Source organism: Choloepus didactylus, chromosome 9 (genome assembly GCF_015220235.1).
Source record: "Choloepus didactylus isolate mChoDid1 chromosome 9, mChoDid1.pri, whole genome shotgun sequence".
In the NCBI taxonomy this organism is placed as follows: domain Eukaryota; kingdom Metazoa; phylum Chordata; class Mammalia; order Pilosa; family Megalonychidae; genus Choloepus; species Choloepus didactylus.
In genome coordinates, this window is record NC_051315.1 from 98,517,862 (window position 1) to 98,543,065 (window position 25,204).

At 44.5% G+C, this 25,204-nt stretch overlaps 1 protein-coding gene across 3 annotated transcripts in view; it reads left to right on the top strand.

The window, feature by feature from the left end:
- The window catches only part of NRP2 (neuropilin 2), a 119,445-nt gene that overhangs the window by 86,265 nt on the left and 7,976 nt on the right, over window positions 1-25,204 (top strand). For 2 of the 3 annotated variants that reach the window (XM_037849786.1, XM_037849787.1), the window contains exons 14-15: window positions 1,304-1,400; window positions 2,574-2,594. In XM_037849786.1, the coding sequence (XP_037705714.1) occupies window positions 1,304-1,400; window positions 2,574-2,594 (118 nt within the window). Of the gene's footprint in view, window positions 1-1,303; window positions 1,401-2,573; window positions 2,595-11,714; window positions 12,160-25,204 lie in introns of those variants that run through there. The other variant, XM_037849788.1, reaches the window with a different exon arrangement.

The following is a 25,204-nucleotide window of genomic DNA, read 5'->3' on the forward strand; positions in this document are numbered from 1 at the left end:
ACAAATGTTGCTTCTCTCCATTTTATTTTAGATTGCTATCAGGTAGGCTGACAAAGGGACACTGAAGCCAAGGAAATAAACACAAACAAACCCTCCACACACAAGCACAGCGGTCTGCCTGGCCCCTCAACATCGGAGGGGGGAATGGGAACAACCTCCCAGACCTGTTCCAGGGACTGTGAGCAGAGCAAGGGGAGGGGATGTGTTTGTGCTCTGGAGCCTGCAGACCTGAGGCTCCCAAACAAGTGGCTTCTCAACCGCTTCTCTAGATGGGTCCTATTATCACTGTCCTACGGAGCGAGAGACTGAGGTGTGGATGGCTACGGCTTGGGTAGGAGGAGGGCACACTGTGCAAGAGGTGACTGAGAACCAGCCAAAGCATTAACCTGCTCCTCCCCAGGGGAGAAGCAGCAACAGATGGCTGCTGAGGCAGCCAACTGCTCGCGCGGTTTGCCAGAGGACATGTCTAGTTTGCAGAGAGAACCTGGGGAGGGAGAGAATGAGGAATGATTTAAGACCAAGAGCAGAGGGGCTTCTGTGTGCTGCCTGCAGTCACTCTCTCTTGAGGTTGGAGGGCATCCTGAGGTCCTTTCCTCCCCCACCTGACTTATAAACCTGTTCTGCCCTTTAATGCATTGTGCTGTCACCACTGGTTTGCATTTTGGTCTCACCCCTTGGAGGGTGAGCTTCTCCGGCTCTTTATTACTCTTTGTAACTGTCCTTGAGCCCTGCACATAATAGGTGCTCAGTAAACTACTGGTGAAAGAATAAGTCCTTTCAGTTCTAGTTGTAATAATGGAGCCATACTACCCCCAAGGCAATGCAAATCCACTCTCTGTATTTCTCACATTACCCCACCTGCTCATGTCCTCTGGGTTTTCACATACCTGGATTGGGCATTTGAATGATTGATGAGGAAGGAACCTCAAAAAATCGCTTGGGAAATTGCAACCCTCCTTTAAACACCCCGATTGTGGTCCTTTTAACCAATACATTCAAGTTACTAGACAACACTATCCATCACCTTGTTGTATTTTTTTTATCCCCTCAATTATTCATTTGATTTTAACCAATTCTTTTAAAATTAAAATTTCAAGTGCTTTTGGAGCCATGTGGTCAACAGATGTCTTCCAGGTGCAATAAAATAAAACACATTCGCATACATCTGCACACACACATTCACCTACACACACACACACACACACATACATTTTAAGCTTCAGTGAGCAGAAAATTGGAAATCTTTGCACTGTTTGAAGCAGGAAGCTCAGTTAACAATGCCTGTCTTTCTTTCTCCTTCTAGATCGTGTTTGAGGGAGTGATAGGGAAAGGACGTTCAGGAGAAATTGCCATTGATGATATTCGGATAAGCACTGATGTCCCACTGGAGAACTGCATGGGTATGTGAATATCTGTGTCTTCTTGGCTCTTCCAAATTAGACACCAAGGACTGGGATATGCCAGAGGAGGCAGCACACCATTTTCAAACACAGTTGTTATCCCACGGGTAGGGCAGCAGTAGTCTATGCAGGAGGTAAAGTATGGGTGCAGTTGCATCTTAGGCTGAGCTCAGGATGGGAAGGGTGTGAGATGAAGTGAAGTCTTACGTCCCCATTCTCAGTCAGAAATAAACATGCACTAATTGTGGAGAGCCAGGGTTCCAAGACCCCGTCATCAAACTCCAACTTTTAGCAAAGAAAATGCTTGAGTAGGAGAGCAATCGCTAGTCAGAATTACGTGCTGGGAAGGTTTGATGGATTTAATGGAAGCCTTCACTGGTGGGCAAAAATTGTACCTAGCTTATATAAGAGTGAAAACAGTTACCTGAGTAGATCTTTCCATGAATGAATTACAGAGTGAACCAATGGAACGTGACGTAAGGCTTTAGATTTTGCTTTAAAGCCAGTACCTCTAATGCCCAAGATCCCAGGGTTGTGGGTGATACTAAATATTGCATGACAAGTGACCAGCTTGGGAAGGACACCTTAACTGTCTCCTTGGTCTGAAGTGCTGAGCAGCCAGCCCACCTGAGATACACACATTTTACTCAGAGCCTCCCTCCTGCAGAAGCAGTCACTCCGAGGGCTCCCTCACTGAGCCATGGACGTTCCCCAAATCAAGAGGATAATCCTGACTAGGAGCAGGACCTGCTTTCAGTCTGCAGGATGACTTTAATAAATTACCAAGTGCTTTTCTTGGCACATGGGTCCCGGGTGTGTGTGTGCCCGGTGATGTCAGAAGCACCTGGGACCACCCCAGTCCCTTCGGGCCACTCTCAGGCCCTGGGCATCTAAAAGAAATTCGGGCTCTGAGAAAGTAATCAGTGGTAAGTGACTGATTACAATGCTTCAGGGACCCGTTACTCTATGAAGGACTTTTTGTTCCAAAGCAACTTTGTGAGTTCCTCCCCGCCCACCCCAACCCCATGATGGTGACGTGGTAGACTATGTGGAGGACATGGGCCAATTTCCATAGATTGATTTTAAAAAAACCTAAGTCACCTTCACCATACCCTATATTCACCCTATTATTTCTTTCCCTCTTCTAATTCAATTTTTTTTTCTTTTTTTCAGAACCCATCTCAGCTTTTGCAGGTAAGAATTTTAAAGGTAAACAACAACAAAAAAACTGGTTTGCATGCGTATTCCTTCCCTTCATGTGATGTGAATTTGGTGGGGTGACTAAACCTCCAAATCTGACAGATCTCTTAAAAGAAAATAGAGGCCACACCTTCCCAACACTAGATGGCACCAACACCACCTGTAGATGCTGGGAAAGGGGGATTGAGATCCTCACTGTCTCTTCTTTAATTAAAGTTTAGAAACCTGTAATAGAGACAAATAGGTTACAGATAAACCTTTCAGCCTTGCATTGTCCAACGGGAGCAATGAGGCTGAAAATGCAGGAGTGGTGAGAAAGGAGAGGTTGTGGGAAGACAGAATCAAAAGAAAACAGTAGTAAATTAAAAGTGAAATGAGATGGTAATGATTTATTTTAGCCTGAAGATGGTTTATTTCCAGTTCCAGGGTACCAGGGCTATGTCTCAGTTAACCCTCAGTGAGGTGCGGTGTGCAGGCAGTTTTGTGAGGGAAGAACGTGCACAGGCACAAGGAGTGATCCTCGTAGGGAGGAGAGGAGCCTGCAGAATTCAGGAGCCAGTGGCTGGTAAAGGCAACAGGGAGGCACATTCATGACTGCAGTTAGAGCACTTTAAAACACAGGGCTGTGAAACAGAAAAGGACATTGTCTCCCTAATAAAGGAAATAGAGAAGAGTTTGGGATGCTTGCCTCATCCAGGAATAAAAACAGCTTCCAACCTTGGGTGATGGTAACGGTTTGTGCTGTTTTGATGCAAGGGAGTTTACATTTTGCCATCTCGCAGTCCAGTTAATTGACACGGCTAAAGTTTTCACCCAGATTTCTAGTGCCGAATAGTATCAGAAGCCATTCTAAGTGCTTCACTTCAGCTGGCCTGTGTGTAAAACCACCCTTGGAGACACCTCACCCAGTGAAGGAATTTTTCATAACCCATTTCATGTAAACAGTTGTGAAGGATGGTTTGACCCCAAAGGTGACAGCATTTCAGAGATAAGGGAAGTCATTTTTGTATCTGAAGTCTAGACTCGCTATCTTGACTCATTAATCTGTCCAGCTCATAACTAGAGAGAGATGAATTCCTGGTTTGCCACCTAAATGTACTCTCTGTCTCCCAATCATCTTGCCTGATTTGCCACTCATCATCTACAGCTCTAAGACAATAGACGAGGAAGAAAGCAGCAGAATGGAGGGGAATGATATATATAAATAGGGTAGATTTTCTTTCTTTCTTACCCTTCCATGCCTACCTGAATCCCATCCCCACTCCCCATTCCACATTTTAAAGTATTAAGAGTATTCGTGTACATATGTTGGTACTCTTTGGGTGTGAGATCTTTGTTAATGTGAATCCAAAGTATGGAAAGCAAAGCTGAGATCAAAACCGAACGGCTTGGATTACAGTTGAATTCAAGTTCTAACCCTCAGGACCCAAGGTAATGGTTGCATTGGTGAAGCAAGAAACCTGCTTATGTTTTTTCACCTGACTCTTATTGGGTTGTTGAGATTCAAAGCTCCCAGGAAAGGCTGGTTAAAGACTTGCCAGCAACTGTGGCAGACACTGTTCTTTTGTCAGCAGGTCTTGGTCCATGACTGACAAGCGCAGTGGCTAAGTGCTTTGCTTCTGTAAGAGAATAAACAAACCAGGGCACATGTGCTCTCCTTGAAGCTGTGTTTACCATGAGGCTTCACAGTCCAGTCATGTTCTCTTTTAAAAAATATATAAATAATACATCATCAGAGCAGTAGTGCTCATTTAGCCAAAATAAACACAGGGCTTAGTGACTTGAAGGTAAGCATTTCCAGGGCGCCCATGATGGGCTGGTTTGGGAATGAAGCAAAGGCAGTGCAGGGAGCTGTATAGATCGGTCTGGGGCTGTTGTCTTGGCGGATGATGAGCATCTTTGGAAGGAGGAAGCCAAGTCTTGGGAGCTGTGCGTTGGCCAAGGAACTCAGGGTCAAGAGAAGGACCGGTGTTGAGAATGGACAATTTTGATCCTATTGGCAAGTCCTACATGGAATTTCAAGTTGGCAGTCAGCCAGATGAACCTGGGCTGGGACTTCTCTTCTTTTTACCTAACATGGGGCCTAACTGACCTCATTATGCAACTCCTAAGTTTTCCACTTGGGAGAGGAAGGAGGAACTGTGGGTTACATCAGAGCAAGTGACTGGCATAACGTTCTTCTCCCCCAGGGATGGGGCACAGGTGCCTTGGGGTCAAAGCACCATTTTCATTCAAAGGGGAAACAAAGGGAAACCAGGTTTGGGCAAGTGAGTTGTGGAAAGTTGATTGTGTTACACTGTAAATAATAAGCATTTGCATTGCTAGTATTTTTTTTTTTTTTTAATTTGGGTTGTTTTTCTTCTCCATTACAAATTAACCATGAGAGAAATAACATTCGGTAGGAGAAACCAATGTGTACAAGATAAATCTTTAGGGAAATGCAATAAAAGTGGCTGTCAGACTTGGGCTTAGTAGGTATTCTTGAACTTTCAGATTTTGAAGTGTGTTTCATTTTCTGCCATAAAACATTTTCTTTGTATTCAATTGCCTTGTGTTTTCTGCTCAGTGGTTATACTTTGATAGTGTACTAGGGTGTGAGTCAGTAATGAAGAGAAATAAGGTATGGAGAAAAAGAGAACTCCTTAGAGAAGAGAGAAGGGATGAGCTATGTTGTCACGTGATTTTTTTAAAAGAACTTTTTTGTTGTTATGAGTCACATTTTAAACAATGTAGCCTGGGTGTGCATTTTTTTTTCCTCTCTTCCTTTTTTTTTTTTTAAGCAGTGGCTAAAAACATGGTGCTGTCATGTATCTTTTTCTAGGAGTTGAGTTTTAACAAATGAAAACTGTACATAAAGGGAAAAAAAAATGAGAAAGAACCAAAAAGTGGTATAATTAAGGTGATGGATTATTTCCTCTTAACCAATACTTTCTTTTTTCAATAAAAGGAAAAAGAAAAAGAAAGAAGCCAGTAAAAATACATAAAGCTCATAATCAGAGTTCTGTAGTTGTTGACCAAGTGGTTATTTTTAGCAGCTAACAGAGGAGGCAAGAGTCCTGGTTCCTGTTGGAGGCTGTGGGCTTTGGACAAAGCAGGAGGGCAGAGAATGGGTCTGACACCCTCCCAGTTAAAGACCCATGGAAATCGCTCACATGGTTGCACTTGTGGAAGGTAGTTGTTGGCGTGAAGACTACACCTCTAATGGATGCTAAGAGGGACATCGATGCCGCTTGTTAAGGGTTGCCGATGTGGGGTTCGAGGTTCAGGCCATCTCTGACGACCATGGGGCCCATCTCCTGGGTTTCCCAGGGTGCCTCTCTGCAGGCCTCCACCAGGAGAAAATGAACATCAAAGGCTGTCTTTGGTGGAAGTGGGGGGAAGCGGTCCTGAAACACCCATTTGGGGGGCTGATAGAGCTCACTGGATACCTGAGGTTTGTTTTAGGGTCTGTTTGGTTAGTGCCAACCCGCCATCTCCCACCCCATCTCTCCTTTTCCATCCCACCCCCATTCCCTAATGCTGCCTCCCAGAAACCTCAGCCCCCAGCGTCACATCCTTGTCCCCAAGGGTCAGCCCCAGAGTCCTTTTCTCCCTCAGCTCTATTCTAGAAGCACTTTGGAGACGCGGGGAGGGTAAAGCACTTTTCTTGCACATCATCCGCTGATGAAAGGCAGAGACATCTCCCTGTGACCTGCCAGCATTCCGGACAGGCAGCTGTGGTGCGTGAATCCTCCTCATCAGCCCCCTCAACAACAATCCACCCCACCCTGCCCCCTGAGTGTCTCCGGCTGCCGGGGTAAGGCTAGGTGTTGCTGAGCAAGGAGACCTGGAGATCACTGCGCGGAAACTGGGTGAGCACTCAGCCGCCGTGGCTTGCCCAGGGGGACGCTGCTGCATTCTTTGAGAGGCTCACTTCTTGCACACACTGCCTCTCCTGTCGTGCAGGCTGACACATTCCCTCCCCACAAAGTTTACATTACTCCAAACCGCTGCCAATGTCAGTTTGACTAAAGAGAGAAGAAAAATTTTTTTCACCAACTTGTTCTCTCTCCAAGAACACAAAGGACAAATCGTAGTTGCAAAAAGGTAGACTAAGTGCCACCCAAGGGATGAGAAGTGTCTGAGACTTCACCCAGCTGTGGATCTGAATTTACAGGCATTTCTCAGTGGACTTGGAGAGATCCGCACAGGATCTGCTAGCCTAGGGAAAACCTCTCCATGACCCTCCAGCCACTGCTTGTAAGGCAAAGCGAACAAGTCATTTCTCAGGGATGTGTTGGACTTTTACATTCTTTTTCCAAACACATCAGTGGGTCTGACCACATTCTTCTACTATCTTCTGTAAACTTTTCTGGAGGAGCCAACCTTTCTTTTTAATCTCACAAATTAAATAAACCTTTTATCTGAAATGCCCCTTCACCAGCACTTCATTTTCAACCTGTACAGAAAGGATCCCGCAGACAGGCCAGACCTGAAACATTTCTTCTGTGCAAAAAAGCCTCTCTTTTTCTTCCTCCTTCTTCTGAGAGAGGGATGTCTTTAAAACATTTCTTTTGGAAACCTGGGTGACACCTCCAGGTTCTGATGACATTTTATAAACTTAGCTGTAGGAGATGCTTTTTCTTTTCAGTGATTCATTGGGTATCTGACTTAACTGAGACATGGCAATTCGCTGACAGATTCAAGCAGAAGTAGGAGGTGGAAAGGGGGATGGCTGCTTCCTGTTGCATTCTTAAGTGATTAGAGTGAGGGGTCTACAAACTTTTTCTCTAAAGGGTCAGATAGTAAATATGTTACTGTGGGATGTATGGTCTCTATGGCAACTACTCAGTTTTGCCATGGTAGTGTGAAAGCAGCTATAGACAACAGCTAAATGAATAAGCATGGCTATGTTCCATTAAAACTTTATTTACAAAAATAGGCAGAGGGCCACATTTGGCCTGCTAGCTGTAGTCAGCTGACCCCTAGTCAGAGCATAGCCTGAGGATTTGGTCCACTCTATCCAGTCCTGGCTCTGCTACTTATTAGTTGTATGAACTTTCCTTGAGGGCTCTGGGACATCTCTTGGATTTACCGTCTGCTTCTCTGCCCTCCTCAGTTTTCTTCTAGGAAAAAACAGAAGAAAACTACTTATCCCCTCAAGTTCTCAGGTCTCCCATCTGAAAATTAGGATACTGTTAGTCCCTACCTCATAGGTAATCATGAGGAATAAGCAAGATGATCCCATGTGAAGCCCATAGCCCAGTGTCTAGAATACAAGAAATGTCCACTCATTGTAGCTTTTGTATGACCACATTTCCTACCTACTAATTCAGTAACCCTATTTCCACAGTAGCAATGGAGGGAATATTACCTACTATGTAAGATTTTCCTTATTTTCTCCCATGCATGGCTTCTTAGAATTCACTGTTTTTCAAAATACAAATTCTTTGTATTTGCATTGCCTCTTTCTCCAGGGGTCTCAGAACGTTTGCAGATGGCAGCCTGCTCAACCTTGCAAGTACACTTGGAGTTACTGACTATTTAAATATGTTTATCATTAATTCATACAATGAGAAAACTTTGTGGAGAATTAGGGGGTGAGAATTAATGAAAAATAGTTCAGGAGTTGAAAGCATTTTCCAATTAAAAAAAAAGATATGATTAAGTGGCTGAAGTTAGAATAAAGGGGAAGTTCAGCACATCACAGTCTCTGGGCATAAAGTCTTACCTCTTACCTCTGCATTCTTTCTTCCACCTTGGGGGCTGCCTAGCCCAGGCTCCCTTGTTGTAAAGCAATGGCCTGCCCACTCCATATGGCTGACAAGGCAAGGGGGGCTAAAATTGAGCCACACACCAACCTGGGCACCTGGCTGTCTGAAGGGGGGGCGCCTTTTTCCAGTTTCCCAAAGAGACATGGTTTGAGCTTGCAGAGTCTTTAGCAGTCATTTTCCAAATATAACTTCTCTGTGAAGTGCCACTGAATCAACATTTTCCAGGGGTTCTGAATAGTTGATCCAAAATACATTCCTGCATCCACCCATCCATCTGTCCATCCATCCATCTGACATTCCTTGGATTGCTGCTGTTGTCTGGGAATGTGCTTTGGGTGGGGGATTTAACCCCTATTGATTTATTGCCTTCCTTTTCTCTCATGGGCATCCAACCCTTGAAGGCTGCCTCAGAGGCAGAGTCCAAACCAGTGCTATCTACCTGCCTTTCAGAACTGACTCTCTTTAGCCTGAGAATGTTCTGAGAAGCTTTTGGTCTCCAAATGCAGGTTGCCCAAAAATTGCTTGTGGGAGATGAGGGAGGGGTAGTTAGGTGTATCCTCTCTTTTCTATCCTCTTAACATTAAAAACACAAACTCACATAGTATGTTTGTTCATTTTTTTTTCCATTTCTCCACACAAATGTCCAAGAAGAATATTTAAGGAACCAATGTAATATCCCACAAATGGCTTTTGTCATGAAAGTTTTATATATATATATATTAATAATTTGGGGGAGGGAGGCACTGGTAAAGAAGAGGGTCTTATGCCGGAAGCAGGGTTTGTCCTCCATGGTAGGACAGAATTCTGAGGTGATGGGTCTTATCTCTGATTCTGAATATACATATTGTGATTTAACCTTCCTCCAGTGAATCCCCTAGATTACCCCCACTGTGCCCCAACTTTGTCCCTATCTAAGGAAACGCTTTAGCAGTAGCATTAAGACTTTGACCTTCCTCAACCTTTTCTAACCCTGCACTTTGAGCCCCAGGAGGGAGTATTTAATGTTGAAAACCAGCATTTTAGCTGAAGGAAATCAAATCTTTGAACTGAGAATGTGTGGTGATGGAGGGAACCTGGGTAGTTGTGTCTATGTTCTGCTTGACAAAAATTTGTGCTCCTTCCTTTGTGGTCTGGTCATGTGTTCCGTATGGGGAGTTACTCCCTGTGGATATATCACCTCCCTCTTCTCTGATGGGCGAGCCGCAGCCTCATTAGAAGATGGCCCTCACCGAGGGGCCACATCAAAATCAGAGGCAAACACAAGGGTGCCCTTTGGGGAGAGGAGGGATGGTTTTGAGGAACTTCATGCCCAATGCTGCACACTTTGTTGTTTCCCTGCGTTCTTGTGAGCCTGCCTGAAAATCCAACGGCAAGTTGGTTGCCAGGCAGCAGATACTCTTGGTGACCTGAATAATGAGTTGACACCAGTTCACTGTGACTCGCAAGCTGGCCATTTCAAGGAACCATTTTCAGCACCTTGCTTTCTCTTTCTGCTTCTATGCATAATTTGCAATATGGCCAGAGAGAGAGAGAGAGAGAGAGAGAGAGAGAGAGAGAGAGAGAGAGAAAGTCCTCATATAGTTTGGGGACAAAGTAAAAGAGAGGAAGCAGAAACATGAGAGGAGACAGAGATGTTGAAGTGACATTGAGGGACCATAGGATTCAGGGATCCTTTCCACCCCCAGGACTGTAACTCCAGCGGTATGTGCGAGCAGCTTGTCCTTCCCCAAGCTCTTCCAAGATTGTGGGACCTCTGATGGCCCAAGAGGCACCAATCAACCCTGCACCTTAGCAGACAGGGCTCCCCCAAATTAAAGGATCCAGTAACAAAATGCTGGGAAGGTGGGCAGGCCCTGAATGATCCCCCCCCCCAAAATGCTCCCATTTTTCTACCACTTCTGAGTAGATGTTAGAAAGACTGACTCACCCCACAGCTGTTTTCCAAATCAGAGAGAGGAGTTGTGCTGTTCAGGCTGCCTTGGGTGAACACAGCCTCAGAAATAGGAGCTTTAGCCTCAATTCAGTTTTTTCTCCATCCAGCATTTACTGAGAACCTTCTTCGTGCATACCCTTAGGTGGAGACCAAGATGAGAATGAGTTCCTCTGCTTGAGGAGCTCAGTCTCATGGAGGAGGCATGAAAATATAAATTAGCCCTTTCTACATCTTGAGCAGAGTCATGACACATGAAGCAGCAGCAACACCTCCTACCCATGGCTCCCCTCCCAGAGTGTCCCATAGGTAGAGAGGACACACCATTAGCAACTAGGGAGGCATTTTCATAGGTTAAGCATACATCATTTTTCAGAAGTAAAAATCATGTCTGGTTCTGGCAGGCTCAGAAGCTCCTAGCCCCATTCTGGGCCAGATTCTCTTCTGATGTAAATCTTTGGGAGAATCAAGTTGTAGCACTGTTTTGCATCGAGTGGGACTCTAGCCAGTCTTTCCCCAGTGTTAGCCTGGGCTTAAAGCTACTACATCATCTCCATGGCAGCCAGAGGCTGGCCAGTGAACACGTTGCCCTCTAAATCCTCTGCTTGCTCCTCTTCCCTGCTCTGACTTATCCATGATTAAGAATGATCTTTCTGTCTCTTAGCTCTCACTCACTCACTCATTCTCGCTCTCACATATCCATTATCATTTCGTGCCCACGTTTTTTGCTGCAACTTCCATTCCAATTTGCTTTTAAATTCTTCTCTCCAATTAAAAAAAAAAATGAAGATGCATTAGTCATTGCTTGACAGTGATAATTGACCTGTTTAGACAAGACCAGGCTGATTTCAATGGGCACGGAAGGCTTGGCACGCCAAAGTGGAATTTACCTTCAAGTCTAGCCAGCCTAATTAATACATTGTTTGGGAATGCTGGCCAGCCAGGCCAAATTTGGTATTTCCACCCATTTGGAGAACCCACCTTACTGAATCCTAGAAGTCATTTCAACATCATTTACCTGTGTGTATGTGTGTGTGTATTAATTACTACGCTACTGTGTACTATAGAGGAATTGTGGTTTAACCAAAAGAAAGGAGCTTTGTAGTCACACAGCTGTCACTTGAATCCCATTTTCTGGCTCTTATTAGCTGTATAACCATTGTTAATTTAACCTCTCTGAGCCTCTGTATTCCCTTCTGTAAAATGGGTCTGACGGTACTTACCTCATAAGGTTGTGAATAGGAAATAATATCAGTCGTTTAAAAGTGCTTGGCACTTACTAAGTACTCAGTACCACCTTAGTCCCTGTCCCCTTCCCCCCCCTGCCCACTCCAAAGCATGTGTGTGTTTCTTTCTTTTTTTTTTTTAATTAATTTTTGATTAGTCTGCATGCTCTCAGCCTAGCAACACTCTTCTGTGTCTCTCCACCAGGGGGCACCCTCCTACCAGGGACCGAGCCCACAGTGGACACGGTGCCCGTGCAGCCCATCCCAGCCTACTGGTATTACGTTATGGCCGCCGGGGGCGCCGTGCTGGTGCTGGTCTCCGTCGCGCTGGCCCTGGTGCTCCACTACCACCGGTTCCGCTATGCGGCCAAGAAGACCGATCACTCCATCACCTACAAAACCTCCCACTACACCAACGGGGCCCCTCTGGCGGTGGAGCCCACCCTAACCATTAAGCTAGAGCAAGACCGCGGCTCGCACTGCTAAGGGCCGGAAGCAAGGACAGCACCCAAAACAAACAAGAAAGACTGCAAACACGTTGCCTCGATTTTGCACTTTTTTTCTCCTCGCCTAGTCTCTGTGTGAACTCTCAGACATCTGTCTCCCGGGTCCCTGAACCCCATGTTCTCTTATCCATCCCAACCATCCTCCTTGGCTTTTTTTTTTTTTTTTTTTTAATTCCAAACCAACAAAACCCAACTCTAATGCTGCATCTTGGATGATGAGAAGAGATAGACTCCTGAGCACTTCACAGCTCAAGGCTCAGCTGGTTTTGTTCCAGAGACTGGTTCCCTTGTTCTTCCCCCTTGCCTTATCCCACACCTCCTCTGGGTGGACAGTCTGCCAGGAGACTTGATGGGAGCCTGGATCTGTGTGTATGTCTACAGTTGAGTCTACAGTTGAGCGTGTGAATAGTTCTCTATGAGTGTGGGTGTGTGAGAGAAAGACTGGTTCACTGTGTGGGTGTGTTCAGTGAGAGCCCCCTTTTAACGCTTGTGTTCCTTCTCCTGGGGTACATTCAAAAAAGAAATAATATACTGTACTAGTGTCGTTTACTTGGAGAAGAGATTGAAGCTTTCTGTTGCCTTATCTAGCTCCGGCTGGGTTTCTGTTGGCTGTCATTGTCATCTCCAGATACCTAAAAAATAGAGGCCACATGGAATGAAGTGTGGCCTCTCCCATCCCTGCCCCCCCAACCCACCTGACCCCAGAGGCAAGTTCCCCCAGTGGACTCAGACATGACCCCTCACCGTGTCTCCTGGTGTCTTTGAAGTAACAAGATAACAGCCATTGGGTGTGTACGGAACCATTTCTATTTCCAGCCCTGAAGCAAATCTGTCTCCTGTTGCCTTATAAAAGAGAAACTCATAATGAATGTTTAGCTTTTATCGCTTAAGTTCGATCTTGGAATAAGTCATACAGAATAACAAATCTGAGACTGGTGTAGAAAAAGCAGTAGTCTGTTTAAGTTAAGAGCAGAAGGAAGAGGAGGGGAGGAAAGAAAAGGAAGGACTAAATTGTTGTCTTTTAAAAGTCTCCTCACTCAGGGGGTTCACTGGACCCAACTTGGGATGGGGTTGAGTAAGAAGGTTTCATACCATATTCGTTGGTATTATACTGGTCATTGTAATAGCATTTGTAAAATATAGGGGGGAGGGGGATCATTTGCTTTCCTTTCATGGTGTTAATAATGTGTGCCTGAATCAATAGCCACTATAATATAAAGCTGTCCACCTGACTTAAATGTTATGAGAGAATAGAAAATCATCATTTTTCTAATGTACCAATGTGCTACCCTTAAAGCAGTAGTGGCATCTGGCAAATACACCCTCGCAGGCTGGCCTGGCCTATCCAGATGTTGCTGCATCATAAGAGAGAAAGTATAATGAATAAAAATCCTTTGCTGCCTACTTGTCCTCTCTAAGCAACACAGGGAGAGGAATATTAGAGAGAAATTGCCTAATGATACTGTTCAAAGGATGGGTTAAATAATGATTCAATTTCATTGATAGAAACTGCATATTTTAACAAGAGTCTTAGTGTCCTGGGGCTCAGCCTTGGGAGCATTTATTTCTCATCTTCCTGCTAGCAATCCACTAGGGAAGTCTGAGATGCTTTCCAAAGATGGTTGTCTGGGCTGAAAGCCTCTAGGTACCTTCTGAGAACAAAATACTAATTTTTCTTTTTTTTCTTTTTTTGGCTCCTTGGGAGAGAGAGACTTTTAGCATTCTTTTGGAATATCCAAATATGTCCCTCCAGCTTATACACTCACTTTCGCATCTGGTTTGTTTCATCTTCCTGAAAGGATCGTGGCTCTCCCACTCTTATTCTGTTTCAAAGAGCTACTCCGGCTCAACCACAACAACCCTGCCAAGAAAAGGAAAGTTAAAAGGCTAGAGCATGAGCTACCTTGAGATTTCAATAAGTATCCTACCCCAGCTAAAGATGTAGACAGAAACAGGGAGGGCAGGGTGGGGCAGTGGACCAGGATGCCATATAAGGACTTTCATGCCAAGTAACAAAGGGCTTTTATCTCAGGTGCCCTAATGTCCATATGGAGTTGTTTGGGGCCAGGACTTCCCTTGAATGATCGACAACCCTGTAGGCGCCCCATTGAGGCTTGGAGTTAGGAAATAACACCTGGATTTCCAGCCATTATAGCAACTGGCTGAATTACCATATGCCCTTGAGGATTTCCCTTCTTGAAAGATGACGACAACTTTGTGAACTTGCATCTTTATCTAATGCCTGATGTGGAGAAAACACATCATCTTTATGCACATGCCACAACTGAGAATACGGGACTACTCCAATCTTTGTGAATCCCATGATACAGTTCAGCTGGGGCTCTCTGCTTCTCCTTCCCTCTTCTCCCCACCCCCTGATCTCTCTGTCCCAGCAACTTTCATAGTATTATCCAGGTACTATTCTAAAAGGGCAGATCTGTAGAAATGTCATGCCTTGCAGCTTTGTAAAGCAAACTCTGTATCTCATGGAGGGACAGGGGGTCGCTCTCTTCTAAGAAAAATAGACTAGCTGGGTGAATGCATGCATGCATGTGTTTAGAGTTGCTTCTCAGAAGATGAAGATGTGATTGCAACTATTAAAATATAAATAAATGAATGAATGAATGAATCGAAAGCCAAGCTCAGGCTGGCAAAGCATTTTGCCTTAGTAGAGGTTTCGTGTCAACATCTCCAGGAGGGAGACCCTTGACTCTGAGGTGCCCGTCCCTTCCTTGAAGTTATACTAGCAGTTGCTATCACCTAATTGCCAGCCAAGGTGGAAAAAGAAAAAAAAAAAATAATAATCGTAACATTCCCGTTGACAAAACATGATGCTGAAAATAAAGTAAAATTGTTTTTTCCCTTGTCCCCCATTTTTGGTATTAAAGCCAAAATTGAATAGAAAATCCAGTAATATTTCTGAGGTGGACATTCCATCTTTAAAAAGACCCTGTCTTTAAAAGGAAACTAGCAGGCAAGCAAACACCTAAATAATCAAAAATTACCAAAGAACAACCACAAAACAAGAAAGCTTAAAGATTTTTTACTTCCTGTTCTTATCCCTCTCCCTGTAACTGTGACATCCTTGCATTGCTCACTTGCCTGTGTGTCAAAATAACTTGTGGATGTTGGAAACTATTTGAAAATGTATTGTGTGGAATGTAATAAAATGATGATATTTTTATACAGACATCTGGTTTTTTTTTTTTTTTTTCCTTTGCCTGTGAGAACAAAGTTGAAATGTAGGCTTTGAACAAATGAATGATTCCAAAGTTTACACATCGCCTTCTGAGCTACAGGGCATTTCTGTGGGAGGTAGGGAGGGCTTCTCCTTGAGGCTGAGTGCCAACTTTTCCTTCTTTTACTTTTATTACTGCTTGTTATTAGGAGTTTTATCCAATTTGTGCAGCTGAGCCAACTTTTATGATTGGTGTGGGATTTTGCAAAAGTTGCTAAGTGCTAAATTGCTAAATGTGATTCCACAAAATTTCTCTTGATGGTAAATCTCTAGAGATAGGACTCTACTTTCAAAGGGCCCCAGCCCTTTGGAAAAGAAATGGCAATGTCTTAACCCTCATCTACCAAATTACTTCCGTGGGGACATTGCTCTCCAGTTTATGAGCACTTTCCCAGACAAAATGGGGAATTGTACCATGTTCAGGGCACAAAGATATTCTAGACTTCATTTTAAACAAGTAATAAAAATAATTACATGATTACTGTGAACCTGGAATAATCAGGATGAAACATTTTATATAGGGGGCACTCTATAAAAACATTGAGAATCAGGGCTTGGGGAGCCTTCCTCAAAAAGCCAGATCTTGTTTGATGAGGATTTGTCTTTGGTTCTCCTCTGTGGGTAGTTAGTGATCTAGTTATGTAAACTATTTTTACCAGAGAAGAATTAGGACAAATAGGAAAAGACCACCTCCCAGCTGTTCTAGGTTTCTAGGTGGTGTTCAAGAAGGGGCCATGGAAGGATTTTCCAAGTACCCCCCCCCATCCACAAAGGATGTATTAGGGGCCTTCCATCAAGCCAGCGGTCTTCTTCCAAAAGCAGGGAACTACCCGTATAGGTCCAGAAAACCCTGTTTTTGCCAGAGTCCCACTTTTCTTCCTATCCAAACCTAGATCTTATGGAGAAGTGCTTGTAAAACTGGTCCAAGTGGTGCTGAACATAGATTGGCTTCTGGTTTTCAGATTTGCTTACAGGGAATCCTGTCAGTGAAGCTGGTTCAGTATAGTTGTCACTAGCCTCCGCAGAAGAGAGTACCATGTCCATGATTAGAGTATTGTTCCTCCAATGAGAAAGCATAATTACCCATTTTGTCTAAATAACATTTGGCTTTCTTTCAAGCCATTTGTTCCTGTTATTAAAGGATTAAATGAAGGCCTCTCAAAAGTATTTATTTCAAGTGAAAACCCAGGCTCAGTCAACACTTTCCTGAGCTGACCTGAGACCAATTTGGCCAGGCTAATTAGAATCACCCATCAGGAATCCTTTGTTAGCATGACGGTTTTTTTTTAGCCACATTGGGGAATTTGATCAATGCTTTTCCTACCTTTGTTCTAGTCCGATGGCTTATTTTAGGGGTACTCTCTCTCTCTCCCAAAAGGGCAAAGAATGTTCAGACTCATCTTAGACAGCAAACACAGAACTGTTAGCAGGAAATTTTCTTCAGGGTAGTATTTTAGATCTTGCCCAAGCATAAATGTTACAGAAATTGGGTTTTCCATGGATCATACATACCAGGTTTCAACGCCCGGCATAGTCTGTTCCTGCGCCTACCAGCTCCTGTATGATGGTTTAAATGTGCATACTTGTGTCAACCACTGCCCTCCAAGTCAGACTCACGGGAGCCCAGCCAATCTGATGTGGCTCTGTGTTTGTTTTCCTTGCCCTTCTTCACTGGCTTTGCAGTTGGTTTGCAAAAACGTGTGGCTTTTCTGTAATCCATGATGAAAGGGGCTTCATTTTTAAATTTTGATTTGTCTGCATTGTGGGCTACACATCTGAGCCAAACTGCAGATCTGTAGGTGTGGGCTTGTTTTTTCTCTTTAATTGTGCAGCTCACTGGGGCTCTCGCAGCTGTAATTTGTCTTTCATCCACTTCATTGATGGTCCAAAGAAAACACAAAACAAATCCACCAGAGAAAAAGGTGGAATGGGGGTGGGGGTGAGGGGAGCACCAGCTGATGGTCTTACAATAAGCAGGGGAAAGAATCACCTTATATAAATAAAGTAAAAGCTAGAGATAATTTAGGATTTAATTATGCCTTACGTAGATCAGGTGCCCCGGGATATATATACAGAGGTTATATACAATTGGAAACCCATGCTGTTACAAGTCATCAAGCCAAAAGCCTTAGCCAGAGTTTGCACTGACAGCTTGGAGGAAGTCTGTTTGAACCCAGACCTGAGCGCTGAAGATATTTAAGAGTTGAGGAAATTGCCAAAGAACAAAACCCCATTTGGCAATGGAATGGGACAGTGGAGAATCTGGGCACTTCAGGGCAACAAACAGAAGCCACTTTTGCCCCAGTGGGCAGGAGACCCAGAAGTACCCCAGTCTCTTGTGGGCAAAGTAATCATTCTTGGTGTTTGTTGTCACTGACCACGAGAGCCAAAATGAAAAGTTAAAAAAAAAAAAAAGAAGAAGAAGAAGAGGTCAATTTCCAGCAGCATTGGATGAAGAAATAGGAAAGGTCATTTGAAGGGTCAGCAGCAGTGGTACTGGAGGCAGAACTGGGTGTTGGGTGGGGAAATATCTTTCCTTGGAAGGTCATTTCCATAGTAATTATTTACATTGAAGAAAGTCGTTGTGGGAAATTGTAGAATAGTAATTGACTGGGTTTCTTTTTTTTTCTTCAACTCACAAGTGATACATGACTATATCCCTAAAAAAGTGCAAATAAAGAAAAAGCAAGAGTTCACTTTACTCTTGACCAGGTCCACTCTCCTCCCCAGAGGTAACCCTGGGAGATGATTTGAGGTATACATTTCCAGGCCTTTTTATTCCCTTTACAAACATTTTATTCTTCTAGAATTATGTGGTTTGGTTTCATTAGTGTTTGGGGTTTTGTTTTGTTTGCATAAATAGCATCACAGTGTTTGATCTCATTGTTGGGCAATTTGCTTTTATTCTTTTGACAGCTTCTTGAAGATGCATCAGTAATCCACACATTTACCCATTCTTTTTAGCTGTTGCATGGCATTCCATATTGGGTTGATGTACCATAGTTTATTAAACGTTCCCCGTTTGGTGGGCATTTAGGTTGTGCCTAGTTTTTTCTTACTTTTATAAACAATACTGAAATGAACATCCTTGAATTTGCCTCTTTGTGCATGTGTTTACCTAAGAGAGAATTTCTGGGGCAAGTGGTGTGCTTGTTTTTATTTTAGTAGATGCTGCAAATGGCTGAGGTTTGCTTTTTCAAATGAAACTATCCCCATTTGGAAGAGTAACAAGAGAATACTGGACATTCTGGATTATGTCCCCTGCAACCTTTGTACAAGTCACATCATCTCAGTAACTTTTCCCTTTCTTTAAATGGGCGTAACGCTTGCAGAGGAAGGTTTGGGGTGGTTTCAGCTGAAGGGAACTTTAACCTCAAAGAGTGTTTTTCCAGGACTTTTTATTTTTTCTCCCAGCACTGCCAATTTGTGGATAAAATGGGCCTGGCTTTACGTGGCAGCTCACCAGCACTGGGCAGCTGTGGACAGTGGTTCTTTCTCTCCCTGGGTTCAGGAGGCAGAGCCCTGTTTTCCATGATTAATGAGTTCCACTTGATTTCTTCAAAGAGTGACTGTGCTGTGCCTCGCTGTTATTTATTTATGTTTTCTACTAAAAAATTTATGTAAAAACATCCTTTAAGGTCAGTACACAATATTGTGCTGCATACTCAAATATTCTAGCAGCCACAGGGTGACCCACAGGCCAAGAGAATGTCTGAAATCCTTGGGGCGTGGTGACGCAGGCCCCACGCTGGCCCTGAGAGGAGCAGGCCTTCCAGGCTGAAAGGAGGCATTCGGGAGGAGCTTTGGGGCTGCTGTCCCCTGAGGAGAGATGCCAGGCAGCGAGGCTGTTTTCTATGGGATGTTTATATGTGTAGGCAAAGCTACTAGCCCCAGATGGCTCCAGCAAGGAGTGGCTCATGGAAGGGAAGCCAGGGGACCTGTTCATCAGAAAATCCATGCTTCTCTGATCTCTACTGTGCTCTAAGACAAACGAGTCATAATAAGGTGACGTGCTACGCATAATGGCTAGTGTCCACAGCCACATATGTGCTTTCTGGGCCTCCTCTGATCTGCTGAAAATCCAGGGCTGCCGCCTCTTGGGCATGAAGCGTGGGTATGTAACTCTGGATGGCTTGGGAAAGAAAGCAGCATGCGTGTGTGGTCTGGAGGGACTAGAGGTACTTCAACACATGAAAAAAAAAGTGCCTGTTTTGTCTTCTATGTGTAATTGTGCAAAACTGAACCCTTTTAATACCATTAACTAACATTCTCAAAAGCAAAGGTGCTGATCCAGAACTGGAATGATAGTGTACCACATCTTGGCTTTCAACAAGAGCAGTGTCTTTCTCAGGCAGCAGGACTCATGGACAGGAGGCCTGGACTAGAGTTCTCTGCAACTTGTTAGAGAGGAGCCAGCTCTGTTAATGATGGGAATACAGAGGAAGTTTTGATCAAGAGATGGCCCTGACCAATGTCCTATTTTCAGTTGGCCTGGTGCTTTGTGAGGCTTCATTTTAGCACAGTCTGTTAAAGAAACTGTCTGCCCCTGTGTGTTTTCTTACTGCATAAGAACAACCAGAGCTGGTGTGGGCTGATCCATTGATTCTCTGGGGCAGCTGCTACTGAGAGTGGGAAGAGTCATTAGGACCTGGATGGTGCCAGCATGGGTATGACAGGGGAGCCCCAGAGGTGCCACCCACAGACAAAGTGTGTGCTCAGCAATACTAGTGTTCACGGAAAGCCCTGGGACTGCACACCACATCATTCTGGCCCTGGCAGGACCGTCACCCCACCCCTCTGTCCCCAAAGAGGACATGGTCTTCTCTCCTCTGCCTTTGTGCCAAGAGAAGTTCATCTTCAACCTCCAACCTCCCCTTTCTCCACTTTCCGCCTCTCTTGGTGGTCCCTTTTCTTCTTCTCTGTTCTCACCATCTTTGCTCTTTCTTTGCCCTCCATCCATCAAAGTCGTCTCTCAGAAAAGCCTGGGTTAGATTCCTTCACAAAGACTTCAATGTCTGAGCAGACTTAATTTGTCACTTCCTCCAAACCCAAAGCCAGAGGAATTAAGGTATAATTTCAGTCTTCAGTCACCAGCAGTCTGCTGGGGAAATCTTTACCTCTTGAATGGGCAGAGAAAGGTACCTTGCTGGCCCCCCTAAAATCTTATCAGATTTCATTCATTCATTCTTGTGTCCAAAAGAAGAGCCCGGCTTTTGAGTTTAGGCAATTCTCTTGGTGAGATACGTGTATAAAGAGATTTTCTTTTCAAAGACCTACAAAAATATGGAGGGAAGTCTTTAAGGAGACATCGTTTTCCACACTGTAAGTGGATGTAGTTTTGTTTCTTTGACTCTATGCTCTCACTTGACCCAGGTTGTTCCAAACCACTCCACCTGAGCGGTACTTCCATTATGCACACTTCTTGGATATCAGGACTGGCAGAGAGGAGCCGTGTGAGAAGAAGTCCACTGAGAAAGCCCACTGAGAAAAACTCCCTGAAATGTTAAGAAATAAAACTTAACAACTTAACATCTTCATGAGAAGCATAAGAATGTAGGGTGGATTGGTTTCATAGGGCTGCATAACAAAAAAAAACACAAAGTGGGTGTCTGCAAACAACAGAAATGTATTCTGTTCTGGAGGCTACAACTCTGAAATTCAGATTCAGCGGGGCTGGTTCCTTCTGGGGGCTCTGGGAGACAGTCCATTCCATGTCTCTCTCCTAGCTTCTGGTGGTTGGCAGGCTTGCAGATGCATCACTCCAATCGCTGCCTCCGTCATCATATGACATTCTCCCTGTGTGTCTGTGTCTCTTTGTCCTCTCCTCTTAGAAGGTCCCTAGTCACTGGATTTAAGGCACACCCTAATCCAGTGTGACCTCAGCATAACTGCAAAGACCATATTCCAAATACAGTCATGTTCACAGGCACCAGCATTTAGGACTTGAATGAATCTTTTGGAGGGACACAGCTCAACCCATAACACAGAGAAGGGAGTGGAAAAAACTTTTTCCCTGAGATTTTCTGTTTTTCCTTAATACCCTAAGAAAAGGTAGCAAACAAAAGTATAAAGAGGCCGTCTTTTAATTGACATCTATCTATAGAGATAGAGAATACCTCTGATTTTTCAAAGACCTAAAGTAAAAGCGAGATTCCAGGATTTTCCTCCATCATTGTTGCTGGGTTTTTCCAGCCGGCACAGTCGTGAAGCCTGTCTTTATAGCTAAACATTTCTCCGGCTGCATTTTTCTTATTTTCACGCCATTGTTGGGACTCAGTGGAGCCATTCTGGCTTCAGCTGCTCATCCGCCTCCACTCCTAAAAGTATTATTAGGTCATTTCACAGCTTTCTTGTTTGCAGTCAGTATTTCCAGTCCTTTTTAGTCTTGCCTTCTAGTTATCCAACTAGAAATAATAGAATATAATGGCTAAACTCAAGATCAAAGTCTTTCAATAATCTCCAATCAAGCCTCCTTTTCTTTTTCAGCTTGAAACCATTTGAAAAACTCCAAATTTTTTTTCCATAACCTTGCATAGATATGGCTGTAGCCCAAGATATAAAAACCCGTGGTAAAGCATCTTCTGGTGGTGTTTCTAAACTCAAGCCAGACCCAGCAAGGGATGAACGGCTCTCAAGTAGCCCAACTTTCTGACAAAGGAAATCTGGCAAAGTTTAGATCAACGTCTGAACTTTTGGCTCCTTCTTGCAACTGAGGCTGAACAAACTAAATTAGGGAAGTTATGTGTGTGTGTGTCGGTGAGGAGAGGGGACTTCAGCCAATTCTAAATGTTAAACTGAATTAAACACTTTGACAGGCCGAGAAATATCTCCTTAGTCTTCAGTAGTTCTCCTTTATTTAGGTTTCAGTGTTGTCTTTTCTCCTGGGATCAAAACAAAATGGCTGAGAGAATTTTGTGAAGGCTACTCCCATCAGATCCAAGGATTTAGCCGACTCAGAGGTTTTGGGAACTTGGAATGACATTCAGGAAAGGCCCTAAGTGGCCAACAACTTATCCCAAATAAATCATAGGCCCCAAACAAGGTGTTGAAAATCTGTGGTTTACTCTCAGTTCTACTGATGATTTGCTCAATGACTTATTGCATTTTTCTACCCTCCTTCCTCAATTTCTTCCTCTTTAAAATAGAAGTGATGATGCCTGGGACCTTGAATATAAATGATTTCAGTGATTTCCCGTGTGTAACAGGCTCTTGGATCCTTGCTTTAAAGGCTGGTTGAACTTTGGTGGGTTAAGTGGGCATGTTAAGACTAGCTCTTCACAAGGTTCTATCAGCCCAACCTCAGTTAAGGTGGAGGCTTGAAACTTGGTACACAGCTTAGCCTCTTTATCAGTTCCTGGATTACCAGTTAGCAGAATTAGTTCCTAAGTAAAACTGGCAAGTATTGAAAATATGGAACCTCATGCTTCCCTTTTACCTGTCCTTGTGATCTCTTTCCACACACACCTTAAGAAGGATGATTACAGGGAGCTACTACTTCTGGACTATGACAGACATGGGGTGAAGAATGGGGCAAGTGAGGGGCAGTGGAGCCCGTTTGTTTAGAAGTCACCTTGTCCTCCTTGCTCCAGCAGCCCTATTCGATAACCCTCATCAGAGAAGTCCTCACACCTTCTCATTTTCTTCCCGTAAGACTATAATTTTAGAACAGGAAGGAACATCAGAGGTTACTTTACAGAGAAACACACTGAGACTCAGAGAGGTTGGGTGATGTCTTAGGCTCTAACAACTGGGGCAAAGTGGCAGACCCCAGATGAGAAATCGGCCCCTGCTCCCAATCCAGTGCTCCCTGTACCCCACGCTGCTCCCCTTCTCAGTGAGGCCAATGCTAAACGGTTCTTCATCAAGTATCTCTGCTACACATTCTGCACGGCAAACCCATCATCAGCTTCAACCAGGCCTCTTAACCCAGTGCTCAGAGTTGGCATGGAAGACACTTTTCAAAAAACAAGCAATGCAAGTCGGATTACTGACAGTCTGTGTACAAGTGACCCAAGGACTGGCCATCGTAAATCATTTATCTAAAAGTAGCCAGTGGTTTGGGGCAGCTTCTTGCTCTCCCAGCAATCTTGTGAGGCTCCTTTGCAATGCAGAAAGTAAACACAATAATGTCAAGGCCAACACACTCACTGCAGGAGTGGGCGAAGGGCAGGTTGCAGTTTTTCTGTAAGAAACTGTAGAAATGTAAACTAATGAATGAATGCTAGCCCCAAGGGTGTTAATTTAAGAGAAAAGAGGGAAGGAAATGAGGGAGAGAGTAAAGTAAAATGTGTGTCAGTGTGTGTGAGAGAGGGGGTGGGGGGAGGGAGGGAGGGAGGGACAGAGCCTGAGAGAGAAGAGCTGTGAAAGAGGGAGTGTTTTGTTTGAGGCCCTAAATCACACTCAGTGGGGAATTTCCCGGCTGCAGGTTGGAAGTGTCACTGGGGGCATTGCCCCGAATAGCATGTGTGGTCTTACAACACCAGGCAGCGTTCCAGACCCCTCAGGGAGAAACATCTTTCATTCGAGGAGGTTTGGTTTGTGACTGGGTATGACAGTTCACCATTTGTGCTGTGATGTTGCAATTTACTTCCAGGACACTGGAGAGTATTTGACTTTTCCAGGGTGGAAGGAGTTCCTGGAACAGTCCAGTGGATGTTTTAATAACTAGTCACTATGTTGCTCACTGAAAAATCAGGACAATAGAAGATGGGCAAGACTTGGACTCCTTCTTCACCATGTCCCTAACCCCCACCCCCACCCCACCTTCAGTGATGCTGATGCCAGGGTAAGGGGCACCTGGGGAAACAAGGAAACAAGGGGCTTTGCAGCTTGGAGACTTCAGTCCCAAGATGACAATGACCAGGTTTTGCTGGATTGGGTTGTTTGTTTTTTTGTTTTGTTTTGTTTTTTAAGTAGCGGCTACTCTGCCCACACTTGATTACTCAAACTCTGCTAACAGCCCTTCCAGGCCAGTTAATTCACCTCTTCCTCTCACTGTGCTGGTTGCAGCAGCTGGTGGAGGGGAAAGGGGGCCGAGACCTGACATGCACGGAGGGAATAAATGGGTGGAAGATTTGTTACCCAGCAAAGTAATCACCTTGAATTCCTTGGTGAGTCTGATAAAAATGAATACAAGCAAAAACCCCAGAGATCAGTGTATGGCTTAAAAAGGCTTAGTTGCCTCGTTTGAAACCAATCCTATCAAGTGAACAGATGAAGGAGGTAGGACTCCCCCACCCCCCATTTTGCAGCAGCCCCAATTCTGAGGCTCCTCAAGTTTTCCTCCCCTTCAACAGCCCAGTCTCATTTGCCTGATCCTTTCCATGGACTCTAGCAGCCCTTGGAGTCGCAGCCACAAACACCCCACTTTCCCTTATGCTGTCTTGGCCTGGGTGAGTCTTGATGGTAGAGACCTGATCCCAGACATCTTTAATTTCCAGAGTCCTTAGAATGGTTCCTGGACACCCAGGGAGCTCTCTTACCAAGTTTGGTTGGTTGATTAGTCAGTTAATTAGGACTGCCTTTGAAGACCAATGTAAATCAACCTTCCCTCTCTGGGTAAGAACAGCCAGGGGAAAATATGAGGCCTCAACTCTCAAATCACCGTATCTTCACATTCATGAGAAGCCTATGCCTCTGAGCCTGTGATGCAGCAAAACAACCAGAGAATGTGCCAGCTATGATCCAAGATGAGGTGGGCCCTTTTTTCTGTTGGAAGAGGGTAGTAATGATATGGTGGTAGCTGCATTCTGCCCCTCCCCACCCCCCACAGAAGAATCACCCCACCACCACCACCCCCAGACTTAGACTCCTGGGCTGCTGGAGTCCATGGAAAGGATCAGGCAAATGAGACTGGGCTGTTAAAGGGAAGGGAAACTTGAGGAGCCTCAGAATTGGGGCTGCTGCAAAGTGTGTGTGGGGGGGGAGCTACCTCCTTTATCTGTTCACTTG